At 35.7% G+C, this 17,262-nt stretch overlaps 3 protein-coding genes across 3 annotated transcripts; all 3 read left to right on the top strand.

Annotated features, from left to right (window-relative positions):
* Positions 1 to 1,086: 1,086 nt before the first annotated feature.
* On the top strand, positions 1,087 to 2,948 carry LOC104886529 (hypothetical protein). Its single transcript, XM_010670976.4, has one exon. The coding sequence runs from the start codon at positions 1,618 to 1,620 to the stop codon at positions 2,764 to 2,766; it is 1,149 nt and encodes a 382-aa protein (XP_010669278.1). The 5' UTR covers positions 1,087 to 1,617; the 3' UTR covers positions 2,767 to 2,948.
* Positions 2,949 to 4,641: 1,693 nt separating this feature from the next.
* LOC104886532 (F-box/kelch-repeat protein At3g06240) lies at positions 4,642 to 6,093 on the top strand. The gene has a single exon (XM_010670978.4). The coding sequence runs from the start codon at positions 4,724 to 4,726 to the stop codon at positions 5,864 to 5,866; it is 1,143 nt and encodes a 380-aa protein (XP_010669280.1). The 5' UTR covers positions 4,642 to 4,723; the 3' UTR covers positions 5,867 to 6,093.
* A 231-nt stretch (positions 6,094 to 6,324) lies between these two features.
* Positions 6,325 to 8,999, top strand: LOC104886531 (F-box/kelch-repeat protein At3g06240). The gene is made up of 2 exons (XM_048639055.2): positions 6,325 to 7,337; positions 7,539 to 8,999. The coding sequence occupies exon 2, from the start codon at positions 7,556 to 7,558 to the stop codon at positions 8,735 to 8,737; it is 1,182 nt and encodes a 393-aa protein (XP_048495012.1). The 5' UTR covers positions 6,325 to 7,337; positions 7,539 to 7,555; the 3' UTR covers positions 8,738 to 8,999.
* The last annotated feature ends 8,263 nt before the right edge of the window (positions 9,000 to 17,262 follow it).

Consider the following 17,262-nt stretch of genomic DNA (forward strand, 5'->3'; position numbering starts at 1 on the left):
CTTGACCTAATTAGATTCTAAAAGTAGAATCAAACTACTATATTAGGGTTGACAAGAAATCTATTCATGCTCTTCCGTTCTAGCAAACGTGGGAATTCAATTGGTGCTCGTGGACTAAGTAGAGGGACATCAATTGCTGTTCTTTGATCTCTGGTGCTTGCAATCCTGTGGAAAACACGCTACAAATGTTGTATATTCTTTTCTTTATAATGTGATTCATTTGTATGTTATGCATGTGATCTTGTGATAGATGTTAGAAAATTTGTTTCCTGAAATTCCGCTATATGTTCATTTATATTCCTACAGACGTATGCTCCAACAAAAGTGACATGGACTATATAAATAACTACAAAAATCTGATATCATTTTGTCATTTATTTTATGTCATTTGAGTTTTTTTTAGAAAAAAAAGTGAATTTTGGGTGTTACATCCCAACTTATGGTGTAATATTGCTATGTTTTAGTTCTTGGTTCTACATGAGGTAAGAATCAGTGTAAATCCTTCATCCTCACGAAATTAAAATTCTAAAAAAATGCATATAGACCTGACAAATCGCCCCTCATAAATCAATGCATATCCTTACAAAACAATTTATTCTCACTCATGCACAACTTTAAAAACTTCCCAATAAATGACAAATCAAGAATCAAAGCAGCCTCAAACCATTGATTTGTTTTTATTTGCATAAAATTTCACCCAAAATTCTCCAAAGTCATTTCCAAGAAAGAATCACAGCCTACCGCAAGTCGGCAATTATCTGGATTCGTTTTATCCCAGATAAAGTTGGCAAAGATATTTTTCTTTAATTGCTCAATTATATGAAAAATAATCTTACTTGAATTAATTACTAACTAGAGTCTTGAGGGTAAAGCAATTAGTCATTTAGAAGCAAAAGTAAAAGCTCAATAATAAAACACGTGTCCATAATCAAACCCTAAGTCTGCGGTCCAACTGTTAGGTGACGTAATAATAATTCTAAGCAATTAATCAAAAAAGACTGTGCTTTTGTAAACCACAAATATCCATTTCAATATTCAACTTTTTTTTTTTTTGGAAAATATATTAATGATTAAAAAAATCCTGCCTTTATATTTGAGAAAGAATCTCTTTGTTTCTATCTCAAGAATTCTCATATCTTCTTCCAAATTGGCAGCAATAACAGGTTCCTTTCTGTTACTCTTATCATCTTTGTAAATATTATATAGCTTTTTATTAATAAAAGTTTTCAAGATTTGGTTTTTGGATGATTTTTATGTTTGTTGCTGTAGATATTGTTAAGGGTTTCATAAATTTGAAGAATTTGAGGTACCCATAATCTGGTTTTGGGGTATTGAGATAAATGAAGTTAAAGGGTTTTCTGGGTCTTTGATAAATTTGTAATTAGGGTTGTATTTGAGCTTCTATTTGTTTGGAATTGGAATAACTAGCATATGGGATTTGTTTCTTGTGTATGAATTGTTTAGGTTTACTGGTCAATAATTGAATTCTTGGCTAAAGTGGGTTTAATTGGTGATAATTTGATTGCTATTACTGGTTTGGTTTGGCTTATCTTGATAAGGGTGAGTAAAGAATAGAGGAGTTTGTAGTTTGATCAAGTAAGTTGTCAAGTGGTGAAGATGGTTGAGGCAATTGCAACTACATCTCTTATAGGCTATAGGCCATTATATGGCAGTTGGGTTATGGGGGATGCCAGTTACAGGCGAAAATCTGTCGAGAGTTGCCGGTTTCCGGTGGCCTCATTTATAGGTAGAAAGATTGCTTTGAATCAATGCTTATGCAAGAAGAGAGTTGTGAGGATAGATATGGGATTAAGGGGTTCCATTAAAGCTCTTGCTATGGATTTGAAGGAGGCTTACTCATATAAAGAAAAGGATCGATTACCGCGCACTTGGAACTATAGATATGACACTGAAACCGATTCAAGACCAGGCGTATGGCCTCCAAATAATAAGGCTGATAATCCATCTCTTCACAACCCTTTGCTTCGGATGGAGAGGATGGGTTGTGGGTGGCTAGGTGCTATATTTGAGTGGGAAGGGGTTATAATTGATGATAATCCTGATCTTGATAAGCAGGCTTGGTTAGCTCTTTCTCAAGAGGAAGGAAGGCCAGCCCCCCCAACTTTCCTTCTTAAGAGGGTAGAAGGGATGAAAATTGAGCAAGCTATTTCTGAAGTCCTTTGCTGGTCTAGAGACCCATCTGAATTGCGAAGGTTGGCTTCCAGGAAAGAGGAGATATATCAAAGATTGCAAGGTGATATCTATCGATTGAGATCTGGGTCTCGGGAATTCGTGGATGTTCTCATAGCGTATGAGATTCCCATGGCACTTGTCTCTACCCGCCCGAGAAAAACATTGGAGGCTGCAATAAGGGATATTGGGATCGAAGGGGTATTTAGCGTGATTGTAGCGGCCGAGGATGTTCATAGGGGTAAGCCTGATCCTGAGATGTTCATATATGCAGCACAACTTCTGAAATTTATACCAGAGAGGTGCATTGTATTCGGGAACTCAAACCTGACTGTAGAAGCATCCCATGATGCCCGGATGAAGTGTGTTGCTGTTGCTAGCAAGCATCCTGTATATGAGCTTGGAGCTGCGGATTTGGTTGTCAGGCATTTAGATGAACTTTCTGTTATGGATCTAAAGAACCTTGCTGCTGTAGAGTCACCTGAGTTTCAGGAACCAGAGTTGGAGATGGAGGAAGAATTCGAGGAAGACCAGTATCCATCTGCACCAGCAGGAGTGGATGATATCTTCTGGTAGCACACTCAAAATGTACAGGATGTTGTTGTCTATCTGTTGGTGAAGATATTGGTTTCTTTTCCTTTTGTGTATAAAACATAGGATAAAAGAAAGTAGAAGTTAGGGGTAGTCTGCATTGGATTACCTGTGTTGCTCTAATGTACCATATTAATTCTGTTCAATATACAAGTTTGTTACTTCAATTACCTATTATTTCTGTTAATTGAAGCTTTGACAGTGTTAACATCCTCACGTCTTTCTCTACAGTAAGGCTGATTCCATGTCTTTTATGTGTGAAATATATGCTCAATTAAAGTTAATAACTGCTGCATAATATGCTCTCAAATCTCAATAATTATGTTTCTTGTAGAAGTGTAAACAAACACTTCAAGTAGCATGATTATCATTCTACATAATTAAGAGTAAAAAAAAACTTCAGATGCCCATGAGTAAACTTGTCAAAGCGAGATCACTAAATTCTACGAGATGCGCCTGCCACTGGCCATATAATTCTGGGGAATACCACATATATCAGACACATCAATATGCTGGTTGTGATGGCGGCAGTTCTTCTGATAACTTTGATTCTGAGTTGCAGCTTTGCTATCCTCCTCACTAAGTGTAAATGATCATAAGTAGCATCCATAAACGTAGCACAGCCATAACAACCACAGGGCTGGAGGGGACTCCCCATCCATGGCCTGCCTTTATGGGCCTGGCAAGTAAATGGTAAGACACTAAGACCTATGATGCCGGGTGGTGCAACTGGTCATGGAAGTATCGATCGGAGGAGAGAGAGACTTACCAACCGACCGTGTCCTTGGAGAATCACGATTAACGATGGCATTTGTGCATGAAGGTGGGGTGCCTTAAGAGTGACAGTGTACGAAGTTCGAAGAGTGGGATCCAAGGTTACAGAAGAACTATTTATCTTCACTTTCGCCAGAAAGAAATACGACTCAAGATTCCTTGATGAGCAAAGGAGTTACAGGGGAGCAGGTCAGTTGCATAACTTGCAGTTGTTGGCATCTGAATTCTAACTGAAATGTAAACATTAGAACTAGCTAGCTTGCAGCTGCCAACATATTCAACTCAGGCTGCAATCCGAGAGTTCAATCTTACTATAATTTTCAAGTCCAATTTTCAGATCCTGCAGACTCTAAACATGATAAGCAAGAAAATGTTTTGCCAGATGCTGCAGGGAGATCATGTTTTGTTGTTCTTATGAAATGTACACTTTGGGAGTAAATATTCACACTCTCAAATCCCTTTATATCTCCTTAGATGTTCTTTACTTTTTCAAAAATACTCTTTAACATCTTTTTTATTACCGATCAATATTTTATCTGTATAAGATTGTGAATCTAATTCAAATTTTCATTGAAATAAAGAAAAAGTGAGATGGATTTGAAAATATCATTTTATCTCGAAATATAGCTATAATGTCATAATTTTATATATTACATTATTAATAATATAATATCATCATAAGTTTACATGTGAGAATACTAATACTATCACCATAAAATTCGTGAATTGGAATACTATCATGAATTTAGATAATATGTAAATTCGGTTCGATACAGTTAAAAATTAGTTTAGAACAATTTCAGTTTAAATCAGTTTCAGTTCCATTCAGTTCAGTTTCGATTTCAGTTCAGTTTCAGTTTGAATCAGTTGATCTAGTTAAATATTCAGTTTAGTTCAGTTGATCGATCAACTTTTCAGTTTTTCCAATTATCTTCAGTTTTATTTCAGTTGCAGTTCACCATTTTTTACCGTTACTCCCAATTCAGTTTAATTCAGTTCAAATTTAAGTTATTTCAATTCAACCAGTAGTTCATTAACCAAACTGACAGCTCTACGGCAATGGCCAATGGGTAACAAACAACAAACTTATCTGTGAAAGGTAAACGTAAATTCTAACATAAACCCTACCCAAATTTCTCCTCCCGATAAAACCCTAACTCCCAGAAACATGTTTCCACAAGAAATTATCGTCGATATATGTTCCCGATTACCTGCGAAATCAGTCGGAAGATTTCGTTGCGTTTCCAAATCATGCAATTCTCTTCTTTCCCAACCCCAATTCATCAAAATTCACCTCAACCAAACCAAACAATTCCCAAGAAATCAAGAGTCACTCATCTTCCTTGGTATTCCTAATTTCGTCCTCTATACTACCCAATTGAACATTACCCACCACATGTCCGATGAAATTACCGCTTTCGCAACGAAGCTCAATTTTGCTAATCACTGTGGCATTAATGGTGTAGCTTCTTGTGATGGTTTGGTTTTAGTTATAGATCTGAAATTCAATATGTGGTTGTTAAACCCAATTACTATGAAGATTAAAGAATTACCCAGCTCACATGATGTTCTTAATTATCCTGCTGATCCTTCCAATTCTGGATTATTTAAGTGCGTTTATGGATTTGGGTATGATTCATTTAGTGATGATTATAAGATTGTTACCATTTCTTTTCATGACATTATTGTTAGTAATGATTATCGTGAAAATGAGTGTAGTGAAAGATTTGTTAATGTGTATTCTGTTAGAAATAATTCTTGGAAGAAAGCTGAGAGTTCACCATACTATCATAAGTTATCTAGAGCTTCAGGGATTTATGTTAATGGATGCCTTCATTGGGTAGCATGTCGATATTCAGATTTTTCAGATTTTTCACCTGTGATAGCAACATTTGATTTAAAAGAGGAAAGGTTTTACGAAATGCCACTACCTAGTTCAATTGATTTTAAGAAATCGTCCTTATATGTTGAGATGCTTGGAGGGTGCTTAGTTATTCAGGCTTTTAATAGATTTGGTGTCAATGATTTGTGGAAGATGGAAGAATACGGTGTCGCGAAGTCTTGGAGTCGATTTTCGATCAGTAATCCTGACCTGCAATTGAGTAGGCCTATTTGTTTTTTAGGGGATGATCAAATGTTGTTGTTGGAGCATAGTGGTGTGTTGAGTGAAAAGCATATAATGGCATTATGGAATTTGGAAGATGATACTTTAAAGGAAGTTGAAGTTCATGGCTTTGAGGGTAGATGTTTTTCTACAATGACTGTTGTGGATAGCCTTGTCTCACCTTATTGCTATGATGAAGCTATATGACAGTTTTGGTTTGTTCATAGCATTGAGGGTAGATAGATATCTTGCTCGAGTATGGATCATAAACTACTACTCCTGTGTTTCTGATCTAATAGGATTGTAAGAATTTTCACAGTTTTTAAGTAAGTTTTTCAACATTTATCTCTTTTGGAATATATTGCATATTGATAGATGTTGAAAACACATATGTGATCGTTGTGAAAATCAAAACATTGCAATCATTTCCTCTATCTCGTGTGTACTATTTATATAACCTTCTTTGATCATATTTTTCTACTAAAATGCAAAGATAAATGTTAGTATCTACTTTGATGTTGTTGAATTTGTCTTAATGTATATTCTCAAAATATCAGTTTTTATAGCTTGTGCTACTCTACAATTAAAGATGTTAATGGCTAAACTTGTACATTGGCATGTGTGAAAGTCAAAGTATATCAATTAATATAGGACAAATTATGGAGGGAGTATAAAAAAACAAAGGAAGTGTAAACCTAAAAAACTAGGGTTATAGTTGAACATGTGAATACTATAAAAAAATCAAAGTAGTGAAACAAGCATAAAAAATGATTGAAGGGAGTACATAAAACTATATAGGTTAATTTTTAGATTATATGAAAATTGGCAATCCTCTTAGGGGCTGGACATTCTGTCAAAGTAAATCCTTATCCATTAGCGATCAAATACCCAGTTTAGATGAGACCCGTAACCCGGGCTTTGATACCATGTTAATTTTTAGATTATATAAAAATGGGCCTGGGTAACCCAATAAGGAGGAGGAGAGTTTAGTCTACATACAAGCTAGGAGGTTTCATCCTAAAACCAATTGGTGATAGGAGGAGTAACTCCTCATCTTATAAAGTGGTTTATTCTCTCCTCTTTATCCAATGTGGGACACTCACAAGTGGACTTTCAATGGGTGTCAACAGTATATAATCATATCTTGACCAAGGACACTTGGGTCTCAGGATCTAATGATATGACTTGCTATCCCACATGGGAGATCATGATGAGCGTTATAGTCGGAATGACCATATGGCTCAAAAATTCTGAACTTGGTAATTTCTTTTATGTACTTGCGTGTTCTATAGGAAAAAAGTTTGAACCTCGAGCATATAGTAAATTGTACTACTTTTAATTTTAAGTTACAATCTTTGATTATTTTAATACACGTACCAAAAAGGCAAATGTTGCCTCTTAAAAAAAACGGAGGAAGTATATTGGTCCCAGGACCATGATAAAATTTGCATCATTTGAGGGTTGTAGTGAAAAGGGCGGATAGGGGAAGCCCCTGATACAAGACCAGAAAAGATTATTTGGCTTTAAAAGCCCAACTAAAGGGGGTAAAAAAAAAAAGTCTTCGACTGAGCCTAGATCAAATCTGACTTCTGACATCTCCTCTCTCTGATCCAAACATCTCTGTGTGCATTGACTTTGAAATATCTGTGCTGATCAAGTGTATGTTCCTGAAGTTGAGGTATGTTTCTACAAATTAGTAGAATAAACATCCATGTTTAAATTCCTTTCTTGCTTGAATTTGTATGATTAAATACGTATGTGCTATGTAATCTGCCTCACCTTTCCAATATCTTACATTGTGAACTTGTTGTAGTTGATGAACTAAGAGCAAAATCTGTGCTGAGTTTGAAATGTGGTAATGCTATGTGGCATGTTGCAGATTACACTTAATTCCTCATGAACCCACCAAAACATATGAAAGATCTTCATCAAGAGATCATAGTTGACATACTTACCCGGCTACCAACGAAATCCATTGGACGATTTCGGTGCGTATCGAAGAAATGGAAATCTCTTCTTTCTCAACCTCACTTCATCAAAACCCAACTCAACCGAACAAAACACCTCCCAAGAGAAGAAGAATCACTCATACTGTTTTCTGATGAATCTGAGTCCTTGTATTCTACCCAGTTGAAGAATGCTGATTCCCTGTCAGAGGAAATTACCGCTTCTGCTAGCAAGTTTTGTTTAGATGATCATCGCTTTGATTCGGAGACTTTTTATAGGAACATGGCTTCTTGTGATGGGTTGATATTAGTTAAGGATGAGGAAGACAAGTTGGTATTGGCAAATCCAACTACTAAAGAGACTAAGGTATTGCCGTGCTCGCCTTATGCTCTTGATCCTCGTGCTAGTTTCACCATGTATGGACTTGGGTATGATTCGGTTAGCGATGATTATAAGGTTGTTACCATTTCTTATCATGACGCAGTTACTGTCCTTGCTGATGAGGAGGCTGATGATAGTGAGGATGAGACTGACTGTACTGAGATGTATGTTAATGTTTATTCTGTTAGACATGGTAATTGGAAGCGCGCTGAGAGTTCTCCTTATGATCATGCTGTTGGTCATCATGCTTCAGGGGTTTGTGTTGATGGCTATATCTATTGGCTAGCTAGTATCAGTTCAGATTTCTCGTCTGTTATCGCGGCATTTGATTTAGGGGAGGAGGTGTTTTCTGAGGTGCCACCCCCAAGTTCAGTTGATTGTAAGGAATTCGTGTTTTATCAACTTGTGGCTCTCGAAGGTTACCTTTGTATGTTTTCTCCAAATAGGGATAGTGAGATTGATTTTTGGGTGATGAAAGAATATGATGTCGAGGAGTCTTGGACTAAAGTCACGATCATTAACCCTGCAGAGTCAGAGTTTAGGCCTCTATGTATGTTGGGGAAGGAACAATTGGTGATGATGAAAGATGAGGAGACAATTGCTGAGAAATTGGTGATGTACAATATGAAAGAAGGTACTTTTAAGGATATTGTGGTTCATGGCATTTCGGATCAATTTTCTATTGGAGGGACCTTCATAGAGAGTCTTCTTTCGCCTCATTGCAGTAATGAAGATACAAGCGAAGGCTAATTCCTCCCTTACTAGAAAACGCACGACGAGTTTTTAAAATACTTCCTCCGTTCTTAAAAAAGAGAAATATTTACTTTTTAGAGATCAAATTTCACAAATTTTGACTATATTCTATTCCGGATATTTCATATAATGTTATATTGTATTTGACATTAACATTTTGCAAGTATATTTTTACTTGTACGTATCACTGTCAAAATAAACTAACGGTCAAAAAAGTATCAAAGACGGTAAAAAAGCAAATGTTTCATTTTTCTTATAATGACGGAATTTATTTCTTGCTTAAGTTTTCATTTATTTGGCATGGTTTGTTGGCTAGCTTCCATGTATGCGTACAAGAATTTTCCAAGAACGCCTGCGTGGCTGTGTAGTTGTTATTTCTTTTTATACTCCATTATGCTGCTAAGGGTCACCTACACTTTCACATGACTTGAATCTCAAAGGATTCTGGACAGAGTTGTATTCCTATTCATAAAAATATATATGTATACTCCATCTAAGACATGACCATCCATGCTAAATTGGATATGGACTTACGGGGTATTTGTATGTTTATTTTTGCATTTGTTACTTTCTATTTAATTTTTTTATTCACTTTACTGTTAATTAATTATGTTTTGGTCATAATATTCCGGTGCACTATTTTAATAGTTTTAGTTTTTAGGTTCGAAAGATGTTCAAAAATATTTGTTGTTACATTTTAGTAGTTCAAGACAACTAATATCATTTGTTATTAGGTCATTTGTTAGTGTTATTCATTTGGCTTGTCTTTATGTTCAGGCAGTGCTAATTGCATTGGTTATTTTCTGTATACAATGCCTCAAGCAACCATATGGTATATTGGTATGCTCATAATTTTTCATACGACTCCACTTTGTAATGCTCCATGCTATTTTGATTTATCACATACACTAAAATGTCTTTATTTTTCTATAAATCCAGTTTTCTCGATTATGTCGTAGCTTGTGTTTATGTTAAGTTTTTTTTTGTCCCTATAAAAGTCGTACTTATATATTTTAGCGTTTTGAATATAATAATGTATTTTACGTGTAAAAAGTTCCTTTATGAAACATTTTATTAAATGTATCCTGGAACCTTTTAAAACATTTTGAAATTTCATCAAGTTGTAGTTCTTAAATTAGTTTTTATATCCATGAAGTTTTATAAAGTTGTAGTTCTTAAATTAGTTTTTTATATCCTGAATTATGTTTTATTTTCCAAAAAAGTCTTAGAAGAACATGGAGTTCAATCTTCTGGAATCATTCACATTATTACAAATTTGTTTCTTCATTTTTTTTCAAATTAAAACGATTTCAATACTAAAATTGAAGTGTTGAAAGTATTGAACCTAAGAGCAGTTGGTGTTAGCCACTTATCCTAGTGGTGTAAGCATCACTTTTGATCCTACAACTACCAATCCCATAGATCCTGAGATCGAGTCTAACTCTCACCGTACCCTTAGCAATGTTGGATATCCCTTTTTTCCGCTCCTACTTGCTAGGGTTTCTCCTTCTAAAAAAAACATTAAGATTTATTGGTAGTATTGTAGGCATATTGTTATTGGCAACGCGGGATGGGTGCGTATTTAGCTACTTCATTATAAAGGATTTTTAGTTTTAAAAAAGAAGTCGCCAACAAGTATTTAAAGGAAGACTAATAAATCTAATTGGATATTGGAAAATGATATGGGCAATTTAGTGATTTATCTAATGTAGATTTCCACGTCATGACTTCATGATTAGTCAATGAACCAAAGATAGAGTTTGTGGTAATGTTGCGAATATGATCAGGAATTGAAATAACCCATTGTTGGTCTCTACATAATACGATTCATGTCTAGTTTTATGCAATTAATCAAACAACCAAATTACGTTTAAGCATTCTAAAAAATTAATCTAGGTTGGATCATTAAACACAAGACTAATTTTTGATGATATATTATTTATGCAATCAAATTACAGGGATCCCAAATCAATAGTCCAAATTATCTACTTAGGCGTTAGAACATTTATTTAGTCTTATAATTAACAATAATAAACATATGAAGGCATTGAAAGCAATAATAAACACATAGGCATGCATATGAGAATATGATTCTACAAGACATGAATTATTCAAGGATATACATCATGAAAAGCTTGTTAGTAACTTCAAGAATTTAAAAAGGAATTAAAATATTTAGGTTCCTGAGGAATTATACCTTTGTCGCCTAGGTCTGACCGTACAGACTTCAGAGGAATCAATCTTTAGCCTTGAAAAAAGTGAGTTCTTGGATGAAGATTCAATGGAGGAAGAAGAATTAATATTCTTGGTTAAATGTGTTTGAGAGAGTTTTTGAGAGGTTTTAATGTTTAGATATAAGTGTTTAGGTATGCTGAAGTATATGTTAAGTCTGCTCGAAAATACGAGTGAAAATAGGGGTATTTATAGTAAAAAATACGATTAGAATTCATAAAATAGAAGTTGTGGAAAAAAAAGAAGCTTCTTATTGAAGAAAAATTGGGGTACATTCCTTAATTTACGCCATCTCTTTGCCCATAATAATTGTAATTAATAAAGTTTAATCACTTAGTTTCACTTTTTCAATTTTCTAATTGTTAAGATATAGCCAACTCCTATAAATTATCATTTTTTTTTGTTAAAAAGCATATTTGGATACAGATACGATCTATCATTATTAGAAGCATGGCTAAGATATATATGTCGACTGCCATGTGTCCCCCTCTTTTTTCCACAAATTAAAACTAATTAAAAAAAAATATTAAGTTACAACTAATGACTTGAGAGATCGTCCGGGATAACGTTGTAGATTACCATGTTTCACCACATCTCATACGCTAACTAATGCCACTTCGTCTTGACATGACATTCCCTCATCCCCGCACCCCCTAAAAATGATTAAAATTAGCCTTAGTAGTCTTGTTCTGCGACCTCTCGTTTCATAATGTCATGATCTTATCATCAAACTATATCTGTCATATGTAACCAAATTTTAAATTCATATATATGGGTGCCATGTCATTTGTAATTTGGCATTTATTTGGAATTTTGTCAATGTAAAATTTTGAACCCATAACCTCAAATATAGAAGAAGAAATTCTCTTAATGCTTCTTGTATCAATATCAATGATGATGTTATAATTAAGTTTGTAACAATATATATATATATATATATATATATATATATATATTTATATATATATATATATATATATAATATATATATATATATATATATATATTATATATATATATATATATGTATATACATATATGTATATATATATATATGTATATACATATATGTATATATATATATATGTATATATATATATATACATATATGTACATATATGTATATATATATATATATACATATATGTATATATATATATACATATATGTATATATATATATATATACATATATATATATATATAAAACAGAAAACAACCACTAGGGAGGATCCCAGGAAATGGGCCACCCTAAAGCATCCTTTCGGATGATTACAGAGAAATTGAAATCAGGAGACTCAAACCAATAAGTTAAATTAGAACAAACATGACCACGGTGAGCCATCCAATCTGTTGCAGCATTCCCTTCCCGAACTCCATGGTTGATACTAACCTCCGCAAAATTCTTCAACTCCTCCCCTGCATCCATAATAAGAGAATGAATAGACCAAGGAATTTTCCAAACACGCTTGATAGCTTGAATAACACTAAGGTTGTCCCCTTCAACCACTAGCTTATTAATCCCTAGCATTCTAGCACCAAAAATGCCTTCTCTGAGAGCCCAAGCTTCACCCACCAAAATAGACGAGTCAGCATTTAAGGATCTAGCACCACAAAGCTTGATAACGCCTTCTTCATTTCTTATAACAAACCCTAAAGCCGCTGAACCATCCTTCAACTTCGACCCATCAAAATTGAGCTTAAAGAACCCTACCGGGGGGGCTACCCAACTAATATTCAGCCTTGAGAGCTTAGCGGGCCGACGGAGCAAACCACTACCAGGATGCGAAGGATCAACCACTAGAGGGTCATCCACACACCGATCCACAAAATTTTTGATCATCCAACAAATTTTAACAATCGAAAAACCCTCATCTCTAAAGGAGATACCATTCCTCACATACCAAACAAACCACCAAGTTGTGGCAATTTTCGCTAACTCACTCAAAGGCCTGCTTTTAATTAGATCACAAAATCAATCAATGAAAGCAAGACCCTCTGGATTACCAGGAAGAGAAGGCCAACCAAACCTGGTCCCTAACATATCAAAAACATCGATACAAAAGGGACATTCCACAAAAAGATGAAGAAGATCTTCCGAATGGTGATTACAAAAAACACACTCAAGCGGAAGGAAAACATGACTCACCTCCATCCTCTTTTTGGTAGGAAGCCCATTATTACAGATTTTCCAAAGAAAGAACTTAATCTTAGGAGGAACCTGAAGACTCCAAATCCAAAAAAAAAGAAACATTAGGCAAAGAACCATGAACCTCATGCCTTGAATCTTGAAGCAACTGAACACCCGATTTTACCGAATAGCACCCATCGGGCGAAAGAGCCCACACACACTTGTCCTCCAAAGGATGCCTAGGAATGAAGATGTTACAAATAGCCAGACAAACCTCCTCCGAGACAAACTCCCTAAGCCTCAAAACATCTCATTGACAATCCTGGGTGAAAAAATTCTCAACAACCAAAGACTCTGAACCCCTGAGAACCGGACAAACTGAGCAAATGGGATACTGAAAGACCCAATTGTCGAACCAAAAAGAGATCTTATCCCCCCTACCCACAACCCAACGCAGACCAAGCTTAAACTTATTCCTCAAAGACATGAGATTACGCCACTGCCACGAAACATTAGCTTTAACCCTATAATCAAACAAGCCATCATTTTTCATATACTTTTTTGACACCAAATTAACCCATAAGTTGTCAGGACAAACTAAGATTTTCCATAGTAATTTAAACTGTAAGGCCATATTCATTACTCTGGCCTTTCTCAATCCTAGACCCCCATTCTTCTTTGGTTTGCAGATCCTATCCCAACCTAAGATTAGGGGATTTAGACTCTTAAGATTTATTCCAGAAAAAATTACGGTAGCTTTTATCCAGAGATTCCACTATATGAGATGGCAATAAGAAACATTGCATCTGATAGTTAGCCTTGGTTGCTAAATTAGATTGAATAAGAACCGTGCGACCGGCTTGGGATAGGGAATTAGCTTTCCACTTGGAGAGCTGAACTTGAACCTTTTCCTGAATATCCCCAAAGGTGGTATTAGTAACCTTACTATCAATAATGGGGCAACCCAAGTATTTACCCAAAGAACGAGCTTCACCCATACGCAGAATAGAGGCAAAGGAAGTAGCAAGGTTAGGATCAGTATTGGGAGAACACTGATAAGCTGACTTATTATAATCTACTAACTGACCAGACATCCTACAATAATTATCCAGGATTCCCCTGATTTCGTTACAACTGTCAATAGAAGCTTTTGCAAAAATCATAGTGTCATCTGCAAATGTTAGGAACGGAATTTTACACGAGAGTGACCCAAAGAGACACCAACTAGTTTAGCCCCCTCTCTGCTGGCTGAATGAAGCTGCCTAGCAAGAATTTCAGCACACAAAATAAAGATATAAGGAGAAAGAGGGTTTCCCTGACGGATCCCCTAGAAGGATAAAACACATCACCAGGGATCCCATTAACTAAAACAGAGAATGAAACTGAGGAGATACATTCCTTCATCCAGCCAACCCATCGATCACAAAAACCTAATTTCTTAAAAACTGCAAAGATAAAGTTCCACTCTAATCGATCATAAGCTTTTTCCATATCTAGCTTAATAGCTAACCACCCTTGTTTCCCTGATTTCTTTTTGAACGAATGAAACACATTGTGCGCTATCAACACATTATCTTGAATGAGTCTTTCCCTAGCACATTCTTCAATCTAGAAGCCATTATCTTTGCAATAACTTTATAGATAGTAGAACAAAGACTTATAGGCCGAAATTGATTCGGGTTAGAAGGAGCTTCCACTTTAGGAATTAAAGTAATAAATGTATGATTGACTTCTTTTAACAGAGTTCCTGAAAAGAAAAAAGCTCTTAATGCATTACAGACCGAATTACCTACTAAAGACCAATATTTTTGAAAAAAATAAGGCGGGAAACCATCTGGGCCTGGCGCTTTGTCAGGAGCTAACTCAAAAACAGCGTTTTTTATTTCCTTAGCACTAACCTCAGAACAAAGATGCAGATTGTCCTCCTCTAAAATGATATTTTCTAATAGGGAGAAGTCTAAATTTGCGTCAAAAAAGCACTCTTGATTAGACGTAAAACGTTGAACAAACGCATTTGTAAAGAAATTTTCAACATCATTTGGATCTGATAGCACAACGCCAACATCATCCTCAATGGATGATATAAAATTTCGATTTCTTCTAATTGACGCACAAGCATGGTAATACTTAGTATTGGAATCACTAAGCTTTAGATGATTTGATTTTGCTTTAGTCTTCCAATATAGTTCTTGGAATTCTAACAGCCTAACCTGTTTCAATAGAAACTTATCTAACTTTGCAGCAAGGAAAGGACAACTGGGATTTACCACAAGGTTGTCTTGAATACACTTTAGTTTACCTTCAACCACTTTTAACTGACGAAGAACATTACCAAATCTGGTGGAGGACCAATTCTTTGCTTTTTCTTTTAATAGCTTACATTTTTTCGTGAAGCAAAACATATACGATCCATTAAATCTAGTTGACCAAGCCTTTTTAATAATCACTTCAAAATCTTTACGAGTAGTCCAAGCTTTATCAAATCTAAGGGGGGGGGGGGATTTCCTACCTTGGAGAATATCGAGCTTAACAGATACTTGACAATGATCTGAGGATGTAAATACATGATGTTGAACTTTCACATTAGGGAATAAATTTAAGAAATCTACATTGGCTACTCCTTTATCTAACCTTTCTAGAATATTATCAGGCCCACTCCTTTTTTTTTTCCAAGTAAATCCTTGACCTAGGAATGGTAATTCAATACATTCTACTTCTGAAAAGAGTCTATTCATATAATTCAACCTTGCGAATGAAAAAGTTGCACCTCCTACTTTATCACTACTAAAACTTAATTCATTGAAGTCACCTAATACTATATAAGGCCCTGAAATGCGAAGAATAGTACTAATTAACTCTTCCCAAAATTGTAACTTGAGATTGTTATTTGGAGGAGCATAAATAAAGATAAGCTTAAAAGAAATATTCATTGGCAACACATTTATATTACAAACCATAAACCGGTCATACTTAGCATCAATAGAAAATATAAAAGGATGACTAGGAACATCTTTCCAAAAAATCCACATGCCACCTGCCATTCCAAACGAAGGGAGGAAGTCATGATGGTGAAACCCACAAAACCTAGTAAAAGCCTCCGTAGGGGGGGGAAGAGGTTTTGGTTTCACAAAGCATCATGACTTGAACATTATTAAGATTACAAAAAACTTTAACTTCCTCCATCAGTAGAGGTCTTTTACATCCTCTAGCATTCCAAAAACTAATATTCATGACATGGCAGTGGATAAGAGAAGAACCAGACTAGGTCCTTCCCCTCTTCAGGTTTGCTGTAGATGACTCTTCATCAGAATCCATCTTCCTTCTCTTTGCTGAACTAGAAGCTGACATGGAGTCCTTGATGCTAGCCCCTTCAACTCCCATCCCCTCAATCTGCTTAATGATTGAGGTCTCAGAATGGAGAGAGTGAAATGAGCACTCTTGCTGAGAAACATAGCCCCCAGCATGAACATTTTCTTCCGGGACATAGGTGTCCTCAACAATACCAGATAGGACACCTTCCTCAGCATATAAATCATTCTCATCATCCATGAAACCATCAGCATCAGAGATAAAACCACATTCTAACAGCTCAGCAGGATAAATTACCCTCAAAGGAACTGGGGACTTGATAGAATCATCATGGACTAAGGGAGGGAGGAGGGTCATAGCAGCAGAAGACACCATGGCAACATTCTCATGCTGATTACCAGCATTACTGACTAGACAACTAGATGAAGGAGGGATAGCAGAAGGCATCACAGACTCACAGTCATCATCAGAGGAATCCACTTCTATAACAGGGTGGGCAATCATCACCCCCTTACCTTTCCCAGCCTGAGAAGGCAATGATAAGGCAGCAACTGTAGGATGGGACTGAGCAACAGGTTCTCTAAAAGAGATACCAGCACCAGCAGCAACATTTTTCTTTCCTGTAAATGACTTTCCAGGGAACTTTTTCTTTGACACAAACTTTTTGGGAGGAGTAGCAGTAGAAGAGAGAGGTCTAATAATGTGTCTAGGCCTAGCCTCTACCACTAAAGCTTGCTCAGCAGTGGTAAGAGGCTTAGCTAGCCTAGTAGCACCTTGAATAAACTCTGCAAGCCATTGCTTTTTTGGGTGTTTCATTAACATCACTTTGACTTCTTTGGGAGGAGGGGATA

This window comes from Beta vulgaris, chromosome 2 (assembly GCF_026745355.1).
Source record: "Beta vulgaris subsp. vulgaris cultivar EL10 chromosome 2, EL10.2, whole genome shotgun sequence".
NCBI classification, from domain to species: domain Eukaryota; kingdom Viridiplantae; phylum Streptophyta; class Magnoliopsida; order Caryophyllales; family Amaranthaceae; genus Beta; species Beta vulgaris.

What these genes read in the sequence shown, in the direction of transcription:
- LOC104886532 (XM_010670978.4), top strand. Translation starts at nt 4,724, where the DNA reads ATGTTTCCACAAGAAATTATCGTCGATATATGTTCCCGATTACCTGCG.
- LOC104886529 (XM_010670976.4), top strand. Translation starts at nt 1,618, where the DNA reads ATGGTTGAGGCAATTGCAACTACATCTCTTATAGGCTATAGGCCATTA.
- LOC104886531 (XM_048639055.2), top strand. Translation starts at nt 7,556, where the DNA reads ATGAACCCACCAAAACATATGAAAGATCTTCATCAAGAGATCATAGTT.